This window comes from Ylistrum balloti, unplaced genomic scaffold, assembly GCF_031769215.1.
Source record: "Ylistrum balloti isolate Yb309-2 unplaced genomic scaffold, AGI_CSIRO_Ybal_v1 Utg369688, whole genome shotgun sequence".
NCBI classification, from domain to species: Eukaryota; Metazoa; Mollusca; class Bivalvia; order Pectinida; family Pectinidae; genus Ylistrum; species Ylistrum balloti.
In genome coordinates, this window is record NW_026781925.1 from 104,715 (window position 1) to 129,710 (window position 24,996).

The following is a 24,996-nucleotide window of genomic DNA, read 5'->3' on the forward strand; positions in this document are numbered from 1 at the left end:
TCGATGTATTCAATCACATTATCTGTATTAAACAAAAATAAACATGATTTTGATACTTTTCTGTCTGGCATGGTTGTGTCGTATGGGTTATGTAAAAAGCAGGAAAAATCATGTGTGGTCAAATATTCATAACAATATATGATTGGAAGGTCTACATGTTAACAAACGATAAAACTGGTCACGTATATCGGTACGTAGCTCCAAAGAGTTCGTGATCGAGTTTCTCGGTCTGTGAAATCAAAGTGAACCCTGACAGTGACTTTGTTAAAACCAGACACAACAATCACAAGTCTATGTCTGGATTGATTCGTCCCTTACAGAAAAGGTTTAGATCGTCCCTTACAGAAAAGGTTTAGATCGTCCCTTACAGAAATGGTTTAGATCTATATTCTTAAATCCTAATGCGTGGTAGTATTTAGTTTGTTGTGCACAAAACAAGTCTATAACCATTTTATATATACATGTTAAAACATGAAATTAGAAATGTAGAAATCGTTTTCGGTTTACCTGTATGTATGCTAACCAGTAATCATTAGACCTGAACATATTATGTTTACTAATGAAGTAGTTACCTAACGTCGCTCCATCAAATTCTACAAATGGAATTAAATGACAGGTCAATTGTCGATACGACACGGTGATAATGAGATGACAAGTTATGGTAGCAGACGACATTCAGTAGTTACCTCCCCTCTGTCATGATACACACACAGGTGTGCAAGTACAGGTAACGCGCGCGTGCTTTGTGTACAATACGCAGCGATTTTAATAGTAAAACTTCATCTGTGCCAGTTAACACGTCACAATGTTTTGGTGATATCCGCTTTTCCTGAGTAAAGGCTGATGAAATAGGAATATGCCATGATGTTCTTCATAATCATATGTTGATTGATTCAGTATCCATTTACGCTGTGTACGGTGCCATAGGCAGACGGAATTATTTATTAATGATATGCTGTGGACCGAAATGACATCATTTCAAGATATGGCGATTGGTAGTGCTAGAACAGAATCGTTATATCGCCCAGACTCCGTATGTGTGCTTGTCGCTTGGAATGTGGGGGGTCATCCCCGTCCTCACCCCACGGTCAGTTTGATATAGACGACTATTACAGCCTTGCCCAGACGATGGGTGACCGGGAGGAGGATGACAATCCCAGCACCCCTACCGAAGATGATGTCTACACACAGCTGGCTCAGAAAGAAAGGGATCTCACCCTTGCGGCGGAGTTAGGGAAAGCCTTATTGGAGAAAAACGCTGAGCTAGAGAGGAAAAATGAACTATTAATTGAGGAGTACTCCAAAAAATTAGAGGTATAATTACATATGTGTCGTTTGCTTTCTGTTATAAATCATGTCACCAGACTCACCATGTGATTGGTAAAAAGGAAATATTTTGTTCTTAGTCTATATATACATACAAACAAATACTTTGTAATGGGGAGTTCATGTACATTAAAAATAGAACAAATAATTAGAGAATTAAAACAGATGTTGAAAATATTGTGGTATAGAAGTGTTTATTATAAATCTTAATTGTCAATTTCATATGAAGATTTATTGAATGAAAACCCAGTATTGTGTGTCTATGTATTTCATTCAGAAATTATTTAATTACATATAACTTTAAAGTTAAATTTATTATTTAAAATATTTAGAATTCAAAATATGAAAAGAAAAACTATAAGGTTTTTGAAAACTAATGTCAAATGTTTTTACACCAAATACAAAAAGTTGTGAAAACAGCATCAATTTGTACAGAAGTCAGAGTAACTGACTTAGCAGCCGTGAAATTTGATAATTCAATATTTAGCATAATTTCTATGGTAATTTTAAAATCATTGATTTAAACTATGTGTCTAATGAAATACTATAACACCATTACATGAGAAAGATAATGACTGATGAATCATTATGCCTGAGTCATGTGGTTTTAGCAGCGTTAGTCCTTTGTTGAACTTGGTTGACAATAACACAGATGGGGACTCCAGAATGGAGAATATCCAAACGAATGACAGGATTACAACAAAGGAGTACAAGCAGAAATAATGTTAATGTAAAAATACTGTTGATGTTTGGCTATAAACCTTTGTCCAGTAAGCCCTCACATAAACTTTCCCACCACCAAGATAACAATGATAATGTAAGACCAAATACAATTTCATTATTCTGTTATAAGCCCATCCCCAGACTGAGATGTCAGAGTATATATATATATATGTCCTGTAATAAGCCCACCCCTAGACTGTGATGCCGAGTATATATATCTTGTAACAAGCCTACCCCTGACTATGAAGTCAAAGTATATACATCGTGTAATAAGCCCACCCCCAGCCTGAGATGTCAGAGTATATATATATATAGATGTCCTGTAATAAGCCCACCCCCAGCTTGAGATGTCAGAGTATATATATATATAGATGTCCTGTAATAAGCCCACCCCCAGCCTGAGATGTCAGAGTATATATATATATATAGATGTCCTGTAATAAGCCCACCCCCAGCCTGAGATGTCAGAGTATATATATATATAGATGTCCTGTAATAAGCCCACCCCCAGACTGTGATGTTGAGTATATATGACATGTAATAAGCCCACCCCTTACTGAGATGTCAGAGTATATATAAGCTTTCTAAGCTCATAACAGGATGTTATGGTACAATATAATAGAAAACATATGTAAAAAAGCATGAACATGTATAAGCTGGAGTCTGTAGTACAATTAAAGTTGTTAATAGGGACAACAGAAATAGAGTGGTCTACAGACTGCAGTCAGGTAATAATTATATCACTGGGCATTCCCCCAAAATCTCAAACTCAAAATCACAAACTCAAAATCACAAACACCAAATCTCAAACTCCAAATCTGAAACACCAAATCTCAAACATCAAATCTCAAACTCCAAATCTCAAACATCAAATCTGAAACATCAAATCACAAACTCCAAATCTCAAACACCAAATCTCAAACACCAAATCTCAAACACCAAATCACAAACTCCAAATCTCAAACACCAAATCTCAAACACCAAATCTCAAACATCAAATCACAAACTCCAAATCTCAAACACCAAATCTCAAACACCAAATCTCAAACACCAAATCACAAACTCCAAATCTCAAACATCAAATCTCAAACACCAAATCTCAAACATCAAATCACAAACTCCAAATCTCAAACACCAAATCTCAAACACCAAATCTCAAACACCAAATCACAAACTCCAAATCTCAAACATCAAATCTCAAACAACAAATCTCAAACACCAAATCTCAAACTCAAAATCTCAAACATCAAATCTCAAACACCAGATCTCAAACACACAAATCACAAACAAATCTCAAATCTCAAACACAAATCTCAAACACCAAATCTCAAACACCAAATCTCAAACACCAAATCACAAACTCCAAATCTCAAACATCAAATCTCAAACACCAAATCTCAAACACCAAATCACAAACTCCAAATCTCAAACATCAAATCTCAAACACCAGATCTCAAACACAAAATCACAAACTCCAAATCTCAAACTCCAAATCTCAAACACCAAATCTCAAACACCAAATCTCAAACACCAAATCTCAAACATCAAATCTCAAACACCAAATCTCAAACTCCAAATCTCAAACATCAAATCTCAAACACCAAATCTCAAACTCCAAATCTCAAACATCAAATCTGAAACATCAAATCTGAAACACCAAATCTCAAACATCAAATCTCAAACACCAGATCCCTACCCCGAATTCTTTCCCAGATAGAGGGGGAGCCTTGAAATTCAGAATTTAATGTTTTCAAATCAGCTGCCAATTGCTGTACACATAAAGATGCCGTCCATCAAATAAAAATGATATCGTTAGGATATTTGGATCAGGACAAGTTTCAACATGATAGACTCTGTGTAAATTTATGATAAACAGCAGAGGTTGAATTACTACCTAGGTATGGCATGGTAATTCTGGAATTGATGTGAAGTGTGATGATTTTCTGAAAACTACAATCTACACAAGTTCAGATATGTAAGGGGGTACTGAACTTGTATCTACTTATACGACATGATTGAAATATAAATGTTTTATAATGAATAGATATTGCTGTAACATCAAAATGTAAATAATGTCTCCTTTCCTATGAAAACAGCTCAAAGAGGTAATTTTATGGGATTTTTTTTTAATTTTGGAGGATGAGGGCATGATTCAGGAATGTAACATATTAAATGACTTCGGTTTTTTTCAGAGTGTAACTACACTTGCCTGGTACATATTTGCATTGTATTGAAATATAAGTAGATAAGTAGGCCGATACTATTTTCAGATAACTTTATTATCCAAAATGATGGAGGTCTGAAACATACAAAAAGTAACATTGTAAATAAAATCAACTATCTGTTGGTAAGACATAAGTAATAGACTAACAAGTAAATACATAATCCTCTATCCCTCCCCGAGTCATTTATAAGTATTTTAAATGACTGATTTAATGTTTTTGTCCTTGTGGGAAATATGGATGGAATAAGTCTATTACTGTTCATTGTCACTGAAAATGTGATATGCCTTAACACTGTTATTACATTGTGAGATCAAATTATGTATCAATTAACAGTAAATGTAACATACAAAGAAAATGAAATTAAAATGATAAGGTACTATTTGTACATTAATTAAAAAGTAGAAAAGTAGAACTGTCATTGGGCAGACTACCCTCCAGTTCGGGGATTATTCTGCCCCATTTAATGCTCATAATCACTAAGCCATTTTGGCTCTTGTCGTTGTCGATTAGGACGTCTTGGGGTAAGGTCAACGGATAGTTGCTCTGGTCTGTTTGTCACGATCCTCCTGGGTGTGACTGGTGTTGCAGGTGAGGTAGTTGGAGGATGTGGTGACGGGGGTAGCCTGGGCGATGCTGGAGAGGGAGACGAATTAACCATTTGTGGGGATCCGTCCAATGCCAAGGGTGTTTGCGGTTTAGATTGGACTGTATGAGACGTCCTATCCTGCACAGGAGGTGGACTGTTACTCAGATCTTGTGAAGCTGGTGCACGCTTACTGATCCCTTGTGGATTGATGTCCAGACTGGGCTTCAAAGGATTTGCCGGGACCACTGGAGTTCCGCTCGTCGGTGGTGTAAAGTTTGGAATGTCCCTTTTGAAGTAATGTTTCAAGTCCTGCTCTATGGATTGCTTTTCAGGGGGAGAATACACAGGTGTATACTTGCGTAGAAACTTTCGATTGCGAAGCGTGATTCTGCCCGACCCGTCGATACGTACGACGTATTGGTCATATTGGTGAACCTCTATAACAGTTCCGGTTTTATCCCATTTTCTCGGATATGGTCCAGTTTGGTTTTGAATCCTGACGAGGTCTCCAACTTTTAGTGGCAGCAGACGCTTCGTATGTTCAGCTAAGCGTTCGGCGGTCTTCATGTGTCTGATACGTAAAGCCTCTTCTCTCAGGGTAAGCGTATCACTCCATGTCTCGTGTGGCTTATAGCGGCCTGGTAAGATTGGGATGAAGTCTCGAATGGCCCGCCCAAAAACACACATTGCTGGCGATAATTTCGTATCCCTGTCTGGAGTGTTACGGTATTGCAGCACTGCACGCTGGAAGGAGTCTGTGTCCAATTCACCATTTGGACCAGTGTTGTTTGTGATCATGCGCTTCACAGTCTTCACGCCAACTTCTGCTCTACAATTGCTATGAGGAAAGGCTACAGAAGAAAGCCTGTGGTGCACACCCCATGTTTTTAGGAAATCTCTGGTTGTTGAAGCTGTAAATTCCGGGCCGCCATCAGAAGACAGTTCATCTGGTATTCCAAATGTGACGAATGTGCGGCGTAAGCAATCAACAAGGCCAGATGCGCCATCTTGTGCCCTTTCAACAATTGGCCAATTTGAGTATCTGTCTACAATCACCAGGTAATTGCCGCCTTTGTAGTGGAAAAAGTCGGCACAAACACACTGAAATGGATATAAGGGGTAGACAGATGGAGTTGGCGGGGCGCTGGGTTGGGATGGGGCATTTCTGTTGCAATGGTTGCATGAGTTTCTAAGCTTGGTGATGTCGTTGCATATGCCGGGCCAAAACACAGATGTTTCTGCTCTTGACATCATGGATGAAGTGCCTTGGTGGGCTGAGTGTAGCGCTGTCAGCACGTCTGTTCTCAATGAAGGTGGTATCACTATTCTGTCCTTATATATGATGACTCCATCGATAGTGGAGAGGTTGTTACGGAACTGATGATATTCTCTCAGGGGAACTGGAAGATCGTTTCGTGTTTCTGGGATGCCACTTTCAATCATCTGTACGAGCTGGAACATGTACTCGTCGCTTGTTGTGGCAGTCCTTATTCTATCCCAGGTTATACACTGAAGTGAGGTGACTGATGACAATGCTGTCGAGTAGAAGATAGCTTCGCTACTTTTCAATGGGATTTCCAGTGTGTCATCTGCGATTTTGTGATTATGTGTTTGGATGGTATGTTGCGCCTCATTCTTGTTGCAGATATGAACAGAAGCAATATCATCGATTAAAACCATGCTATCAGATTTCCCAACTGGGTGACGAGAAACGGTATCAGCAGCTCGATGTTTGGCGCCGGGCACGTGTAACATTGTGAATTTGTAACGTAGAGTTTTCTCTTTTAGGTTACGAAGTCTTGAATTAGGAATATCTTCTAGTGATCTGTCACCAAAAAGTTTGATTAAGGGCTTGTGATCCACAGCGATGATTAGCTTGTCACATCCGAGAACAAAGTATCTCGCTTTTTCTAAAGCATCAGCAACCGCAAGTGCTTCGCCTTCTACGGGGGCATATCTGGATTCGGTGGCGCTAGTGAACCTGCTCCCAACAAGAGTTATTTTCCATCCGTCTCGGCAACAGAATGGCACGGTTTTGGAGCAATTGCAATGTTTTTGGAAAAGCCAATATCCTATGCCATTCTTTGACCAATCTGTGGCAAGACAAGTTGGTTTATTCTTGTCAAATATCTGGACGCCGTGTTCTATTTCACTGATAATAACTGCTTTTGATTCTTGAAAAAGACGCTCTAGAGTGTCATCCCAGCAAAATGGAGTTCCAGGTTTGAGCAGTTGTCTGAATGCTTGCATCCTGTCAGTCATGCTGAATGCATATGACACTTGATTTACAAGGCCGAACCAAGATCTCATATCAGTTATGTTCTTAGGTGAAGGGAAGTCCAGAATTGCTTCAAGATAACGGCTGCATGGTCGCACACTGTCACGAGTAATTTCAAAGCCAGCAAACTGAACAGTATCTTTTGCAAACACAAATTTGTCAGGGTTCAGAATGATACCATTTTTTCCACAGGTTTCTAGCCAATTGCACGATTGAAAGAAACTTTGCTGGATACTGTCCGACCAAAGAAGAGCATCATCTATACACTTTGTTTTGTCAGGAATGTCAGATACAATTTCGTCAAAGCGGCGTGTATATCCATCTCCGGAGGCTATGTATCCTTGAGGCGCTGTCTTATATCTGTATCTGCCCCATGGTGTGATGAAGGTGGTCAAGTGCTTGTCCTCTTCACGGATAGGCACACTATGGTACCCATTCCAGGCATCGAAGACAGTCTTTTTAGTGTGACGTGGAACAGAGCGAGCTTGATGAAATGGGGATTGTGTGTGGTGAGTTTCCCTCACTGCATGAACATTTAGTGCCTGAAAGTCTACTGTCCGTCGCGGTTTGCCATTCTTCTTTGCACAGACGACCATACGATGACACCATGTAACTGGTTCCCCGACCGGAACAGGCTCAATAACGCCGAGTCGAACATCTTGATCTAAGCCTGCCTTCACTTCATCCTGCCAGTGTAATGGTACTGGGACTGGTGTATGATGAGCAACAGGTGTGGCGTCAGGGTCCACCATGAGCCGCATCGGTGGGCCTGACATGTGCGGAAGTGGTTGGTGCTGACATGTATTGAAGGTGCTGGATTTGTACCAGTCTAGTAAGTACTGTTGCAGTTTCTCCCGGTTCGCTTCGGTTGCTGGGAACGGCAGAACCGATGGTGCAGGCAGTGGTGTTTCGCGTTTAGGACACTTGCAGTCGTCACTGTCTATACGTAATGTGGTTGTAGAATCCACAGAAGATGTCGATTGTGAACCGTGGTGTGCATAATCATCTTGTGTACTTGGGGAGGACACAGATTCGCTGATGGTCTCTATACTTTCGTTGTTGATGTTACGTGCTTCACCAATAGTTGGAAAGTTCGGTGTTATCATGCCAAGTGATGCACACGCTTCTCTACTAAGAAACACTTTGTCAGAGTTATTGGTAACGTACACAATTTGGGGAGCTTCATAAGTTTCACCTCTCGTTCCTTTGCCAGATATGCGGAGGATGACTGCCCCAAGGATTCTTATGCTGACGTTGTTAGCAGCATGCATCTTCATAGTCACTGGGATCAAATGTTTCTCTGAGATGCCAAGCCGATGTAGCACCTTAATGCCGGCTAGGCAGCTTTGGCAACCTGTGTCAGCCATGGCGGTGATGGTAGCTGTCTTTGGTTTCGGTATGATCTTTGGGTCAATGCCGAAGTGGTCATAGTCTTTAGGGTCAACACGAGCAGTCACATGCATAAAAGGCTGAGGCTGTGACGGCTGGCGAATCCAAGTGTCTGATAGCTGATTGTAAAGATGATGATCAAGTTGAACAACATTTCTACCATAGTTATTGTCATGACTGGTTGCGGCGCAAAGTGAATCAAACACAGCACTTTCCTGTTCAGTCTTAGTGTTTGTCACATTTTGTTTGCCTCTGCATACAGACTCAAAGTGGTTCATTCGCTTGCAATTGTTGCATGTATGACCATATGCAGGGCACTCTTTTTTGCGAGTTTGTGGCGTTGCTTTGGCACCATGACCTTTATTTCCACAATAGGTGCACAGTGTCTCTTGTTTTTCAGTTTTCTTAGTCACTATACGAGCGGCACTCTTATTGCGGCGATATGAACTGCTAGCTGCTTCTGCTCCTTGAGAAACAAGTAGTTTAGATGCAGAACGTTTACCCGATTCTTTGGCTTCAACGAATTGAAATGTTTGTTCAAGTGTCATGTTTTGATTTCTTTCCCCAAGGAGATCAAGTTGAATCTCAGAGTCGTTGAGTCCACGAATAAGCACATCACGTAAGATTGCGTCAGTATAGTTGACTTCGTTGTCGCAGCTGGGGCATGGTATTAAAAACTTGCACACACCTGCTTGTCCGCGTAGTCGAGCCCCAAATGAGCGCACAGTTTCTTCATGGTCTTGTGTCATGTTGTTCAGTGCTACCCGAGCTACCATGGTATTCTCTTCACGCACAGCTAGGATCCTGATGGCTGTTAATACATCTTCTTGAGACTTATCCGTCAGCGAGCCACCAGCTGATCTTGTGAGGTCTCTCCGTAGATTCTCATCGCAACACTCAAGAAGCTGTATAACAAGTTCCTTTTCCTTTATTTTAGTGGCTTCTACGTAGTCTTTCCATCGTGAGAGGAAGTATGACCAATCTTCACTCGTGCCAGCGGATGTAATGGTGGGCCGTTTGACTTTTTCCACTTTATTACAGCTTGCAGAAGTCGAGGCTGCTGTGTGTACTAGCGCATGGGTAGTCAAAAGTGCAGCAACGATTGCAGCATCTAAGTCATCTGTTTCGAAGTCACAGTCTGGGATTGGACACTTCACTGAAGGCATCTTGTTTGTGTAGTTGTTGCTGTTATGTGTTGTTAGTGGTCTCTCAATGGATTGAATCCTCCATCATAGATAAGTAGGCCGATACTATTTTCAGATAACTTTATTATCCAAAATGATGGAGGTCTGAAACATACAAAAAGTAACATTGTAAATAAAATCAACTATCTGTTGGTAAGACATAAGTAATAGACTAACAAGTAAATACATAATCCTCTAGACCTCAGATCTCCAGATTCCTACGAGAAGAATTCTCAAAGTAATCCTGGCACCGACATGTAACCATACGTACGAAAGAAAATTGGCTCATTGTATTGGTTTAGAACAAACAGCTGTATGATTACCATATTTGTCCAAGTTATCATACCCAATGCAGTGATTTTTGAGACTCAGATATTTGAGTCCTAGACTCAGGAGTTTCCTTTGGGACTTGAGGAGTTTCCTGTGAGACTCGCTTAAATTTTAAGAACCTGTATCTTTTAGCATTGGAACTCATCAAGATTTTGAAAATGGTGTTCTAAACTTGCCTTAAAATCCTGCAAAAATTTCTGCTTATGACAACCTCAGATACTCAGAATGACAACCTCAGATACTCAGAATTTTGGCTTGCAAGAAATTTGGCATTTGGTGTAACAGGCCCTTAGATGATCAGCTTATTTGTGAACCATAAGGTTATACAAATATGTAAAATGATGATTAAAGTGCACAGAATTTTTTCTGAAATGTTCAGAGCCTACATTGTCTTCTTAAGTGATCGTACCTCAATCACTTTTGAACTTACACACATACAATGTAGTAGGGTTAGAATTTGTAATATAATATAGACATGTAAGTTTGATATTCTTGTCTTTTCAGGAACTTGAACAAGAGAAATATGAGCTGCATTTAAAATTAGAGAAGACAGAGGCAGAGTATGAGAACAAAATAAAGGAGCTACAGTATGACATTGAACAGATCCGACATGATTTCCAGTCACAGATGTTCCAGAGCACCTCGGATGACAAGGAGAAATCACATATCATAAAGGATATAACCCTCCAAAATGAACGCCTCAAGGAAGATGTTCAACGGGCAATATTCCGTGAAAATGAACTTTCTTCAGAAGTGCAGGGTCTCCGCGAGCAAGTCATGTCGCGGAAATCATCCATGCATATTCATCTCAGTCAGCTGGAAATCCTGCAGGAAGAGGTTTGTAACATATAGTTATAGCTTTAATTAAGTTTATCTTCTGTTCAGCAATAACACAGGACTATTGATGGTGGATTTGTTTGTTGGTTGATTCTGTGTTTATCTATACATGAAATCTGCCGGGCTGCTTTCATTCAAACTTCGTGTTCTGCTTATTCATTGTAAGAACTCTGTTGGGCTTGTTTTTCAGGTCTGAAAGTCAAAACTCACTGTTACTTAGTATATTTAATTGACATATGGTTTCTTTATGATATCTTTAGTCCTTTTATCAAATGTGATATTCATGCAGACAATTTCTGAGGATAACTTTTCAGGTCTTAAGGCTGAAGCTCAACGTCATTGTTATAAAACTGATTGGGAAGCGCATCTCTTGCTATATAATTTTTTTGACTGATGGTGAGGACAGCGATGACCTAATTAGTTTGTACAATAATGTGTAAAGTGGATGGGTTCTGGAGTATATGTGAGGGATCAGAATGTATCATATTAATGTTTAGGTAGTTAAATTCTCCATGGGAAGGGTATATCCCTGGTATGTTTAGGTAGTTAAATTCTCCATGGGAAGGGTATATCCCTGGTATGTTACGGTAGTTAAATTCTCCATGGGAAGGGTATATCCCTGGTATGTTACGGTAGTTAAATTCTCCATGGGAAGGGTATATCCCTGGTATGTTACGGTAGTTAAATTCTCCATGGGAAGGGTATATCCCTGGTATGTTTAGGTAGTTAAATTCTTCATGGGAAGGGTATATCCCTGGTATGTTACGGTAGTTAAATTCTCCATGGGAAGGGTATATCCCTGGTATGTTACGGTAGTTAAATTCTCCATGGGAAGGGTATATCCCTGGTATGTTACGGTAGTTAAATTCTCCATGGGAAGGGTATATCCCTGGTATGTTACGGTAGTTAAATTCTCCTTGGGAAGGGTATATCCCTGGTATGTTACGGTAGTTAAATTCTCCATGGGAAGGGTATATCCCTGGTATGTTACGGTAGTTAAATTCTCCTTGGGAAGGGTATATCCCTGGTATGTTTAAGTAGTTAAATTCTCCATGGGAAGGGTATATCCCTGGTATGTTACGGTAGTTAAATTCTCCTTGGGAAGGGTATATCCCTGGTATGTTACGGTAGTTAAATTCTCCATGGGAAGGGTATATCCCTGGTATGTTATGGTAGTTAAATTCTCCTTGGGAAGGGTATATCCCTGGTATGTTACGGTAGTTAAATTCTCCTTGGGAAGGGTATATCCCTGGTATGTTTAAGTAGTTAAATTCTCCATGGGAAGGGTATATCCCTGGTATGTTACGGTAGTTAAATTCTCCATGGGAAGGGTATATCCCTGGTATGTTAGGTAGTTAAATTCTCCATGGGAAAGGTATATCCCTGGTATGTTTAGGTAGTTAAATTCTCCATGGGAAAGGTATATCACTGGTATGTTACGGTAGTTAAATTCTCCATGGGAAGGGTATATCCCTGGTATGTTAGGTAGTTAAATTCTCCATGGGAAAGGTATATCCCTGGTATGTTTAGGTAGTTAAATTCTCCATGGGAAGGGTATATCCCTGGTATGTTATGGTAGTTAAATTCTCCATGGGAAGGGTATAATGTTATGGTATATCTCCTTGGGAAGGGTATATGTATGTTACGGTAGTTAAATTCTCCTTGGGAAGGGTATATCCCTGGTATGTTTAAGTAGTTAAATTCTCCATGGGAAGGGTATATCCCTGGTATGTTACGGTAGTTAAATTCTCCATGGGAAGGGTATATCCCTGGTATGTTAGGTAGTTAAATTCTCCATGGGAAGGGTATATCCCTGGTATGTTACGGTAGTTAAATTCTCCATGGGAAGGGTATATCACTGGTATGTTACGGTAGTTAAATTCTCCATGGGAAGGGTATATCCCTGGTATGTTACGGTAGTTAAATTCTCCATGGGAAGGGTATATCCCTGGTATGTTACGGTAGTTAAATTCTCCATGGGAAGGGTATATCCCTGGTATGTTTAGGTAGTTAAATTCTCCATGGGAAGGGTATATCCCTGGTATGTTAGGTAGTTAAATTCTCCATGGGAAAGGTATATCCCTGGTATGTTTAGGTAGTTAAATTCTCCATGGGAAAGGTATATCCCTGGTATGTTACGGTAGTTAAATTCTCCATGGGAAAGGTATATCCCTGGTATGTTACGGTAGTTAAATTCTCCATGGGAAAGGTATATCCCTGGTATGTTTAGGCAGTTAAATTCTCCATGGGAAAGGTATATCCCTGGTATGTTTAGGTAGTTAAATTCTCCATGGGAAAGGTATATCCCTGGTATGTTTAGGTAGTTAAATTCTCCATGGGAAAGGTATATCCCTGGTATGTTTAGGTAGTTAAATTCTCCATGGGAAGGGTATATCCCTGATATGGGTGTGTGATCAATTTAATTTATTTATGTCAAACATGCAAACATTCTTGGCAATTAAAAAGTATAAATATTTCTGTAAGGGTTCTGCAGGTGTGTGGCCTACATATCTAATGATATTAAATTATGTGTAATAGAAATGTAAGTAAACAATACACAAAGCCAGTGGTTATTACTAAAACTGTTGTTGTCTAGATCACTGTACTGAACCAGAGGAAAGCAGAGCTGGAAAGGAGGATTGCTGTACTGTCTGAAGAAAAAGAGGCCATGAAGGGTCGACATGAGGACTCTGTGGAGAAAATAATGACTCTGGAAAAACAGAACAGAGAGAAGGAACAACAGGTAGCCACCCAATCAGTACAAACGAAATCAGAAAGTACAACCTAAATCAGAAATAATGCACTACTTTTTTACAATATTACAGAAAGCCTAGAGTGCCTACACATGATTTCTTACTCAAATTCAGGTCTTATTACAAGACATTGAAATGCATGCGGTATGTGTAATTAAATTGAACACCATTTATTATGGGTGGGCTTGTTATAAGACATAGGTGTGTAATGTTGCATAAATACTTCAATATTTGTCCCATACTTTCCTCTCCATTTTCAAACTGAAATGTCCCCGAAAAAATGTGTTCACCTGGCACCTGTTAGATCGCATTAACGCAGTAATGAATCAGAATATGGCTGGGATAGGGGATGTATGAACATAATTGGAAATTCCTGATGAGATCATATTACTCATATAGACTTGGGAAGAATTTTTTTCGAAAAGTCATTGATTCTATTTCTTACTGCAGATACAACACCAGCAGAGAGATCTGATAGAGCTTCAGGAGACAAATTTACAATTAGAAGCTCAGCTCCACAACCTGGCTAATCAGAATTTGTCCCGCGGACAGGTGCTCAGCAGTGAATTAGCTGACCAGGGAGGCTCGCACTCCTTGTTTAATGAAATGTCAAGAATAGGCCAACTTCACCACAGTAATGGTCAGTCTAACGGAAATGGTCATTCTACATCTCTGTTTGAGGAGCTGTCAGGTGCCTCCAAACATATACCTGTAGCTAACATGGTAGGTGTTTCCTGTAATGTTGATGTATCTCAACACAGATGTACCTAATACTGTAAATCACTTTTATTTAGTGTGGGGGTATTTATTTTCAGGGTTAAATGTGAGGAGAGTCAATCATGATTTCAAATTCTTTGGGATTATTTGTGCGAAAATATGGCATTTATGGTGATTTAGTTACAGATATCAGAGTTTTAAAGATTCCTGGTCTCAAATGGCTCATCATTTGCAAATTAAAAATCATTTCTAGATCAGAGTTCGCAAAATCATGTTTTTGCAAATATGTCTGAACAAGTATGTTTGCGAAATAGAGTATTTGTGAAATCTACATGATTTACAGTATGGTACTGTTATGGTATATAGATCGTAATACAAATCAAAACTTTCCAGTTCAGTGTTTTCATAAGATATCTATCTGATTTGCACAACTTATGGTTATTGAAGGTATAGATTAAATTAATTCTCGATATTAGATACAGAATTTTGCTTGTAATATGTTCTTTGACAAGAATAAATTCAGACAAATTTTACTTTTTCCCCACTGTATATAAACCTACTCCCCATCAAGAAAATATACTAAAAACAGTTAAATTGGAGCTAATAAGTTTAATTTTTACTACACATGCTTTCAAATGATGATGTCACGAAAAATAAATATCAGTCTAACCTCCACAATGTGATAATTTATGTAGTCTTCATGTATGTTATATATTTCAACTCTTTCCCTCTTTTGAATTCTGACCTATACGGCTGGCTGAAATTTCTCATTTCTCTAAATTGGCACAAAATTTCCCTTTTTCCACAATTGATAGTATTCTCAGTGTTATAGATTAACCCTTGTATATGTTGTAAGATAAAACCTCACATACCGATAGATTTTATTCTTTCTGTTCTCTTCCAGATTCCAAACAATGATAAATCTTCTTTTTTCTCCATTACAATTTTGCTTAATACTGTTGGCATCTTTATCCCGCAGTCTTTCTTAATTTAGATGTTTTTTTTCTGTTAGATGTTGGACGGTGATGACAGTTGTAGCCTCCGGCCGATGTCAATGTCGCAGATGATGGAAGAAGATGACTTCGAGTGTGATGATGAAGAGGTCTGTGTTAGTTACCATGGGTCAGATTCATCACCACTCAGCTCCACCATGTTGTCAGACTCAGCCTTCCTCTCACACTTTCAGAGATCTTCATGTGCAATGGATATTGATTGTGAGGTCTGGGATATTAATAGCTCTAATGATTTGTTCTACTCTCTTTATTTATTTTGACCTTTTGACCTTTTGCTATAGTTGTTTTACTTTAGGTTGTAAAATAATTTGTTACCTTGACTTTGACAGAGATGGAAGGAAAATACAGAAAAAACTTCATATATTGTTGTGATCCCACAGTTTAGAAAAAGTCCAAGAAAATTGTATGCTTCTTCAGGGGTTGGACAATTTCTGTCATAAACATCTGGTCAAGTCTTGTTTTCAAATTGCTGTTTGTCGAGTGTTTTTCCCAATTTAAAATGTTTAAAAGTGGTAATGTAGATTTTAATTTTCTGCGTAATATTAATTGTTTTGTTATCTTAGAAAATGTACATTTTGTTTTCAAACTACTTGAACTGATGACATGGCTATAGACTGAATTCAATTGAAAGTTGAAGGAGGTACTACAATTTAAAGATAATCCCTTAAATAAAGTATCATATTTATTTAGTACAATGCCCATATTTGGTGAAAAGCTCACTCTTATCTATTGATGTAGTTATGAATGAATGCTTTTTCATTGGCCAGAAATAAACCCTCCTCTTGCTTTTTCATTGGCCAGAAATAAACCCTCCTCTTGCTTTTTCATTGGCCAGAAATAAACCCTCCTCTTGCTTTTTCATTGGCCAGAAATAAACCCTCCTCTTGCTTTTTCATTGGCCAGAAATAAACCCTCCTCTTGCTTTTCCATTGGCCAGAAAAAAACCATCCTCTTGCTTTTCCATTGGCCAGAAAAAACCCTCCTCTTGCTTTTTCATTGGCCAGAAAAAAACCCTCCTCTTGCTTTTTCATTGGCCAGAAATAAACCCTCCTCTGGAGCCAGAATTTGTAAATTAGCTCTGAGCTAATAGCACTACAATATGCCTAGTCCCTTGACTTTGAGAATTTGAATGGAGGCCCCTTGCCTCATTGTGCTGCAATAAGCTCACCCCCTGACTCTGAGTCAGAATGTATTTGTTTGCCCCCTCCCTCAGACTTATTTCCCGCATAAGCTCTCCTCCTAACTTAGAATTAAGAATTCATATGTCAATATTGTATCAGTAAAACATTGTGGGATTTCATGAAAAGCGAAGTAGGGGCATTTGTTAGGCTTTCCCATGAGCAATATTAAGTGAAGAAATTTCTTAAAGCCAAGGAACATTTGTGTAACTGAGGTCTGCCCTGGGTTCTACTTCATTTATGATACTGTCAGCTTGGATTATATAAGTGTATCATTTGTTTTTGTTATTTTATGTTTTTCTGTACAGTGTGTGATTTCTTTTAGTATGCTTTGTGTGGATTTTGCAAATGTTTTTTCTCACACTTTAATATATTATCATTACAGACACATGCACAGCTCAAGGCTATACTCAAGGTTATATCTGACTATTTTTTTTTTTCATTTTTCAAATTTTCGGTTTTTAACTTATTGTCTGTTTCTGTGAAAATTGTTATTGAATTTCTGCATAAATTGATATGAATTATACATAATGCCCCTATGTTCTATTACTTCAACATATATTTCCATTTTAAATATGTTGAATATGATCATGTTAAAATGTTTTTTAAGTCTAGTATAAAGGAAAAACAAAAAAACACCATCATGTAAAAAGTTATATTTTTGATAATAGTATGAAATATTGTATTGTTCAATCTGTTTGTCATGTATTACATATAAACAATTATTGTACCATTCCTCCATATCTGTGGTTTTGTTGACAGCTACAAGAGGAGCTGGTCCAGTCTTATCGGCAGCTTAGACAGATGTGTTCCGACTTCAGCCCGATGATCCCACGAAATCGGAATTCTATCCTGGAAGAAGATGGAATTCAGCCGGGCAAATTAACAGGTGTTTTACAAAACCTTCGGGAGCTAATGCAGGATATGGTACCTCGCAAAGTTATGGTAAGTATTCAGGTCCATTTTTATGGATGATTCAATGTCTGATTTGATATCTTGAAAACCTCAATAGAGATTTGGTTCATATTTACCCCATAGTATCATAACATTATATTCTACACCTGATCATATTCTGGATGCTTACGAGCAGGGTATTCATGTCTTGTAGACATTTTCTAGCCTTGGAAATATAAAGAAAATTGATCTTATCATAAAACTTCTATAAAGTACAAGAATCCTTCAAGTTTTAAATTTGATATCACATCTGGTCTGATATAAAGTTTCATGGCATAAGACAATTGAAATCTGTAAATGATAATGTTGTATTCTTTCCAGTTCTCTGCAGCATCCCAGGCTAATTTAGCTGATGATGAGGAGGATATTTCCTTATCAGAGCTACAGAAGCACATCGGGGAGCTTAAGTTTGAACTCACAGAGGCCCAAGGTGACCTTGATAGAGTCAAGACAGAGTTGAAGGAGCGAGATCAGCAGCTAGAGACTAAGAGTCAGGAGCTAGGCCAGCTTACCAACAAGGTAAAGGTACTCAATCGTCCTCTCTAGCTATTGTACTCCTTGTAGTTCTGTATATATACTATACCGAGGTATCGGTTCTGCCTGGTAAAACTGTTTGTGTCCTTTATTAAATTCTGAAGGTCTATACATGTAGCTTTGACACCAATGCAACTGGAAACTCTTTATTGTTGTGGACTCCACCTTTTTCCACCTTTTTTTCGTTTTTTATTTTAGCACTCAGAGGATTTCAGTTTCGAAAAGAATTTTTTCAGAAATATTGAAAAGAAGATGTGAATTGCTTTGATGTTACAGAACACATTCTTGATTTAGATCTGAATGATAATTGATAATTATTGATAGGCAAAAAATAAAAATTATGGAGACAGATAATAGATTTCTGAGACAGTACTGTAAATGGAAATTAAGTTCCTCTGACTAGGACAAGCACTGTGGTGGAATGTCACAAAAAAGTTCATTTAAGGCAATAATTAGACTAGGGATCATGCAAGTATAGGAACAGGCAGGGATGGCACTGATCATCTCCTAGGATGAAATTTTTGTTATTCTAACGTTGATATTGGATATTGAAATGACAAATTGATGTTAAGTTATATAATATTAGTTCCTGCTCTTCAATGGCAAAAACATGTAGACATGTCATGGCTAAAATTTGATGTTCTGATTTTTTACATGTGACGAAATAAACCCATTTTACAGTATATGTATGACAGCGTTGCGATCTTCGGTATAACAGCGTTGCGATCTTCGGTATGTAATCTTCTGTATAATATGTTTGATGTTACTTTTCTTTCTTTTCCCACTGCCTGCACTTGGTAATGCTACAGGTGTCAATTCTAGAGGTAAGTCCATGTCTTCTACTTAAAAAAGTCTGTATTGTACTAACACAGTCTCTCATTTTAAGGTGAACATTTTGGTTAATATCATGTATTATAATATATAATGTAATACAAAAAGTGACTGTGGTTTTCTGTAGTGACCTTGACTTTAAGTGAACTAAATTTCTTATCTTCACGTTATAGTTGACAATGCAGCATGATGAAATATCACGGGTACAGTCACAGAGAGATCAGATACAGAACATGTCAGGATGTGCAATGACCAGGGATGAGGTCATTGAGCAGGCCCGAAGGGATCGGGACGACGCCATAGAAAAGTAAGACCTGAAAAGTTGTCTCAGATTTAGGGTACTATTGATACTGATATTTCTGAAGGTTGATATAGTTAAGTAGTTTAAGTGTCAGGCTAAGTAACAGAGGTGCCTACTTCAGTAATATGTTCATGGTTATAAAACTTTGTTTAGTCTGTTTGGTGAGTTGAGCCAGTTGATCAAAGTGGTGTATATCAGTTTTACATTACCTTATTACAGACAAAACAAGATGGAGATAGAATTGGCTAAAGCTAAGCTGGACCTGCTGAGTCTTAACAGTCAACTGATGGAGACTATTCAACAGAAAGTGGCACTGTCACAACAGCTTGACCAATGGCAGGTAAGACTTGCAGTTCTGTCACAATAATTCAACCAATGGCAGGTGAGAACTCTTGTTCTGTCACAACAGCTTGACCAATGGCAGGTAAGACTTGCAGTTCTGTCACAATAATTCAACCAATGGCAGTTGAGTACTCTTGTTCTGTCACAACAGCTTGACCAATGGCAGGTAAGAACTCTGGTTCTGTCACAACAGCTTGACCAATGGCAGGTAAGATCAGTGTCACTGTCACACCAGCTTAACCATTTTCAGGTATGATCTGTGGTCCTGTCACAACAGGTAAGATAAGTGGTTAATGAAATAAAAGAAATTTAGCTTTGATAAATGACTATGCAGATATTTTGGATATATAAATAAATCATTTGTCAATGACTTATCTTCACAGGGCAAGGAAGCAGGGGTGAGAAGTCATACTATTTTGTCTTTATGAGTACCTGGTAACAGTATTTATATTCTTTGATTTCAGTTTATTAAGGGGCTGTCAGGGAATTTTGTTCAGTTTTGTCCTGCTTATCCAATGTTTGTTCTCCAAGCATGAGCATGTAGCAGATTCTAGGTTTCTCAGCATTAACATGTTTACAGTAATAAACACCTGGTTTGTCCATGCCTGTCCTCCACTCTGTGTCAGCTTTTTCTATCATTTAACACCTCAATAATCAAAAGGCTTAGATTAATGATATTACGTGGGATGATACCTGGAATGAGCCCTTCAGAATTTGTAAAGAGAAATGAAATTGACATATAAATAAGGTCACTGGGGTCAAATTTGTTAAAACCTTCAAATGACTTCTTTCCAGTTAAGCAAAATGTCCAGAATTCTGAAATTTGGCTGATAGGTTCGTGAAATGAAGGTCATCAAATTTTGGGAAAAGAAGTATTGAAGTAACAAGAGTCAAGTTTATCAAAAACCTCAAATAACTTAGATTTTGAAAGTCGATGGTGTGAAATATTAATGAAAAGCATTGAATTAAAAGTGAGTGATGCAGGCCATTTGGCCTCTTGTATTCATTAGATTACGAATTATGAAGAATTTTGTAAACAATTCTTTGATATTCAGAGGGGAAATACAAATACAAAATAAAGGAATCTGGATTTTATAAATGTAACTGATTATTTGTACAGCAATAACATTTAAAGATTCAAGAGACAGGCCTAGAAATATAGAGATGGAACAGCTCAGTGCTCTAAAGATTGTTGATTTCTCTAATGACGTGTTAATATCATCATGTCTGTCAAATCTTAAAGATTTTCTGAGGAGATATTGGAAACTGAACATTCAGAAGTCATTAGGTCAAAGGTTAATGTTAAACCAAACATTTATTATTGGCTTTGTGATTTGCATGTATTACAAGTAAATCTACCTAATATTCATCCAAAATATAGAAAAATATGGCTAACATTTGAAAATTTCCTACCCGTCAGGTCAGTTTTCAAAGTGAGGCTAAAATGTCATTTAACAAATTGACAAAATGAAACTACTCCGCTGGACTTGAAGATTTATTTCATGTATGTTTTACTATCTATTGCTTATTTAATTTTTGAAATGTTGCTTGATGAAATTCATTAGAGAATGAATGTCTGTAATGAAGCGATCTGATTGGTTGCTTCAGCCGTTACGAATGTTCCATCTTACATAAGGTCTTTGTATTGTCTTACTGTACTTCTATCAGTGTGCATGAATTACTTACTAAGCTTAAATTTTTGTGTATCATACATTGCCCTGTGCCACTGATATATTTTGCCTCGGATTTCTGATTGTCCAAAACATTTATAGGACTCCGAAGCCCAAGCTGCATCATCAGAAACCAGGAGACTGTGATCTTGTCATACAACAAGTGCAGAGTCTCATGGGTTTATTTCTGAGGATGTCCAAGCTGAGACACAGAGAAAGATCCTATGTATAGTAGGAAGAAAGTGATGAAAGTTGTCCTAAACACACTAGCTAGATCATAGATTCATTTAATCATTTCACCTGACTAAAGGGAAATACGCAGCACGACAACATGAGCTCTTCATTTCTGCACAACTCCCTTCTTCCTGAAATCTTTTACCCCAAAACAATCAAAACACAACAGTTTTTTTGGCTCCAACAAAGCCTCTCCATAACATTACTCTTGGAATGGTCCATGGTAGCATAGCTGTATAAGTAATATTACTATAGGACTCTAGTGAATGTCCTAGTATCTTTGTTTTAGGAACATTATGAGGCACTGCCTATCAAAGTAGATAAATACAGCGAATATTTCAACCTTTGTCATTTGTTGTTCAGTGTTGGGCTGTTGGAGTCTCCTTGTATTATTGTAGTATTAATAATGTGAACTTTATTAACTTTACAACTATTCCAAAACAAGATTTAATCTTATATTAATCACTCTTGTTGGCCCAGATTGAAGCGTGTGAGGGGTCTTCCTGTGTGAGGAAATAAGTAACTGGGGAAAAGCCACGTGGTTGGGCAGGTGATCCCCCCCACCCCACCCAACCCAACATCTGAACTGCTTTTGAAGGCAGATACTATGAAATAAAGATATACATTTCTTAAATGAAAATGTAGTATAGAAAGGAAACATCATAATGGATGATCATTTTGCATTGGTAATGAAATGTTAGTTCCCTTGAATGTACTTGACAGATAAATTTATGATTTTTCAATGTTTCTGGCAATGATAATGGTAATTTCCTCACTTCAAATATTTTCATAGTTCTGTCATATTACAATAACTGGTTTTGAAATGATAAATAGAACTGTTCAAGATAAAATTCTGGCTTTTGATATTTAACAGTTGATGTAAATTGAAATGTTGACAGGTTGATATGGAGGAAATGCTCGACTCGCAGATGAAGAAACGGATTCAAGAACAATCTGAGAAGGAGATCATTGTGGATAAGTTAACTAAACAGATCAAAATGAGAAAATCTAAATCCAGCTCTTTTGTATGATTTACATCACATCTCCCGTCATTCTCCTGAATAAAAAGTCATTGGTTCATGTTATATCCAGAGAGACCCACACAAGCATACAACACCATGCTGTCGCCAGAGAGACCCAAACAAGCATACAACACCATGCTGTCGCCAGAGAGACCCACACAAGCATACAACACCATGCTGTCGCCAGAGAGACACACACAAGCATACAACACCATGCTGTCGCCAGAGAGACACACACAAGCATACATACAACACCATGCTGTCGCCAGAGAGACCCACACAAGCATACAACACCATGCTGTCGCCAGAGAGACACACACAAGCATACAACACCATGCTGTCGCCAGAGAGACACACACAAGCATACAACACCATGCTGTTGCCAGAGAGGCCCACACAAGCATACAACACCATGCTGTCGCCAGAGAGGCCCACACAAGCATACAACACCATGCTGTCGCTAGAGAGGCCCACACAAGCATACAACACCATGCTGTCGCCAGAGAGGCCCACAAAAGCATACAACACCATGCTGTCGCCAGAGAGACCCAAACAAGCATACAACACCATGCTGTTGCCAGAGAGATCCACACAAGCATACAACACCATACTGTCGCCAGAGAGACCCACACAAGCATACAACACCATGCTGTCTCCAGAGAGGTCCACACAAGCATACAACACCATGCTGTCGCCAGAGAGACACACACAAGCATACAACACCATGCTGTCGCCAGAGAGACACACACAAGCATACAACACCATGCTGTTGCCAGAGAGGCCCACACAAGCATACAACACCATGCTGTCGCCAGAGAGGCCCACACAAGCATACAACACCATGCTGTCGCTAGAGAGGCCCACACAAGCATACAACACCATGCTGTCGCCAGAGAGGCCCACAAAAGCATACAACACCATGCTGTCGCCAGAGAGACCCAAACAAGCATACAACACCATGCTGTTGCCAGAGAGATCCACACAAGCATACAACACCATACTGTCGCCAGAGAGACCCACACAAGCATACAACACCATGCTGTCTCCAGAGAGGTCCACACAAGCATACAACACCATGCTGTCGCCAGAGAGATCCACACTGCAGGCCAGGTGACCTTGACATCGGGAAACAAAGTCCTAATCCAGTATAATCATATCCAGGACTTTGGCATTTAAGCTTGAGGCTGTTTGTAATGGTGAAGTTTTAAAGACACTAATGTGGAACATTTTAAAATCTAATTAAGTAACGGTGGAGAAAATGTCATGAATTCAGGAATAGAGGCATATCTGATTGTTCTGGTTGAGATAAGGTTGTAGGCTTTTGTAGTGAGGTACACAATTGGTTCATAGATATTTTGATAGAATGCTTTAGGATTCTCAGCAGCATTTACCATCTTAACAGAGTTCGTAATATTTGTTTCAGTCTGTGATAGGATTGGAACCTCAGCACAGATCTACAATAAAAAATCTTTTTTTAGCTTAAATGTTTATTGTAACTAATTCTATCAGGATTTCCTACATCCTTCACTGCAGAGAAAACACATACCGGTGGGGATGGGGTGGGGGGGGCGGGTGTAACTTGTCTCAAGTTTCCATGGAGATACGGTGATGCTTTTGAATGTAAAGCTAAGTAATTTCCTTGAGGCTTTACATGGGCACCAATGTAACAGGTGTCGTCATCTATTTCATAGTCTCCACTAGGATTTGAACCTGTGACTTCTGGTTTACTATGTTCCAGTGATTGAGCTGACGAGAAATTCTCTCCAGCTGAGCAGTATAGTGTTACTAGGATTTAACAAGGTTACATGTGGAGGAATCCAGAACAGAAACAGAGAGCTTATAGCATTTACATTCTACACTTACTTGTGTTACAACTTGTATCCTTAGATATATATCACAAAAGTGCTGTACTTATAGTTAAATATTAACACAGAATATACTGTGCTTTCAAACATTTTAGCTTCAACAGCATTTACTGTAAGGATGTTGGAAAATGTTATTCACACAACTAACAGCTTATGTAATTTTTTAAAATGAAATTTTGTCAAATGAAAATTATCAAAATGAAATCCGGGTTTAGACTTTGTTCTCATGGTTTCACCATTTTCAGTTCATTTATCATGAAGAATGATATACAATAGAATGTTATTATAATGTTGATCATCTCTGTCATTTTGTTTTAATTTCTATTACAATATGCATTTAGAGAAAAATAAATTGTAGATTCCTGAGGGATTATTCCAGTGTTGGGGTAAATCTGCTTATAATGCAATACTACCGGTAGGTGCATCTTCTGTTAGAGAGCTGTTCCTGTAGGTGTTGTACTGCCTAGATATAAAAATGGGTACAGGGAAGGAATTATAAGATGGACTGATGTCATCATGACCTGCTGATCTGTCTTCCAGATATATTTCCAATGATTTTGTATCACATCTATGTTAATTAAATGTCTGAAAGTTGTATACCTGGTAGTTTACATTAAAATGATTCCAGATTTCCTGTGTAATGTTATTAAAATATCCTGAGATACAGGTTAGGTCAAAATTAGGTACTTAAATCTTTGACAATA

The 24,996-nt window shown here is 38.4% G+C and overlaps 2 protein-coding genes across 2 annotated transcripts; both read left to right on the top strand.

Annotated features, from left to right (window-relative positions):
* The first annotated feature begins 1,035 nt into the window (after positions 1-1,035).
* LOC132565026 (BICD family-like cargo adapter 1) lies at positions 1,036-22,436 on the top strand. Its single transcript, XM_060229630.1, has 13 exons — positions 1,036-1,314; positions 10,546-10,878; positions 13,475-13,621; positions 14,082-14,354; positions 15,361-15,567; positions 16,925-16,954; positions 17,302-17,484; positions 17,815-18,018; positions 18,837-18,851; positions 19,032-19,165; positions 19,379-19,499; positions 19,885-19,899; positions 22,305-22,436. Exons 1-13 carry the CDS (start codon positions 1,036-1,038, stop codon positions 22,434-22,436), a joined length of 2,073 nt encoding a protein of 690 aa, XP_060085613.1.
* Positions 22,437-22,683: 247 nt separating this feature from the next.
* LOC132565036 (microtubule-actin cross-linking factor 1, isoforms 6/7-like) lies at positions 22,684-23,541 on the top strand. Its single transcript, XM_060229641.1, has one exon. The coding sequence runs from the start codon at positions 22,684-22,686 to the stop codon at positions 23,539-23,541; it is 858 nt and encodes a 285-aa protein (XP_060085624.1).
* The last annotated feature ends 1,455 nt before the right edge of the window (positions 23,542-24,996 follow it).

Coding starts and splice junctions, on each gene's coding strand:
- LOC132565026 (XM_060229630.1), top strand. CDS start 1,036: ATGTGTGCTTGTCGCTTGGAATGTGGGGGGTCATCCCCGTCCTCACCC. Junction 10,879..13,474: donor TGGAAATCCTGCAGGAAGAG/GTTTGTAACATA, acceptor GTTGTTGTCTAG/ATCACTGTACTGAACCAGAG. Junction 14,355..15,360: donor ATATACCTGTAGCTAACATG/GTAGGTGTTTCC, acceptor TTTTTCTGTTAG/ATGTTGGACGGTGATGACAG.
- LOC132565036 (XM_060229641.1), top strand. CDS start 22,684: ATGCTGTCGCCAGAGAGACCCACACAAGCATACAACACCATGCTGTCG.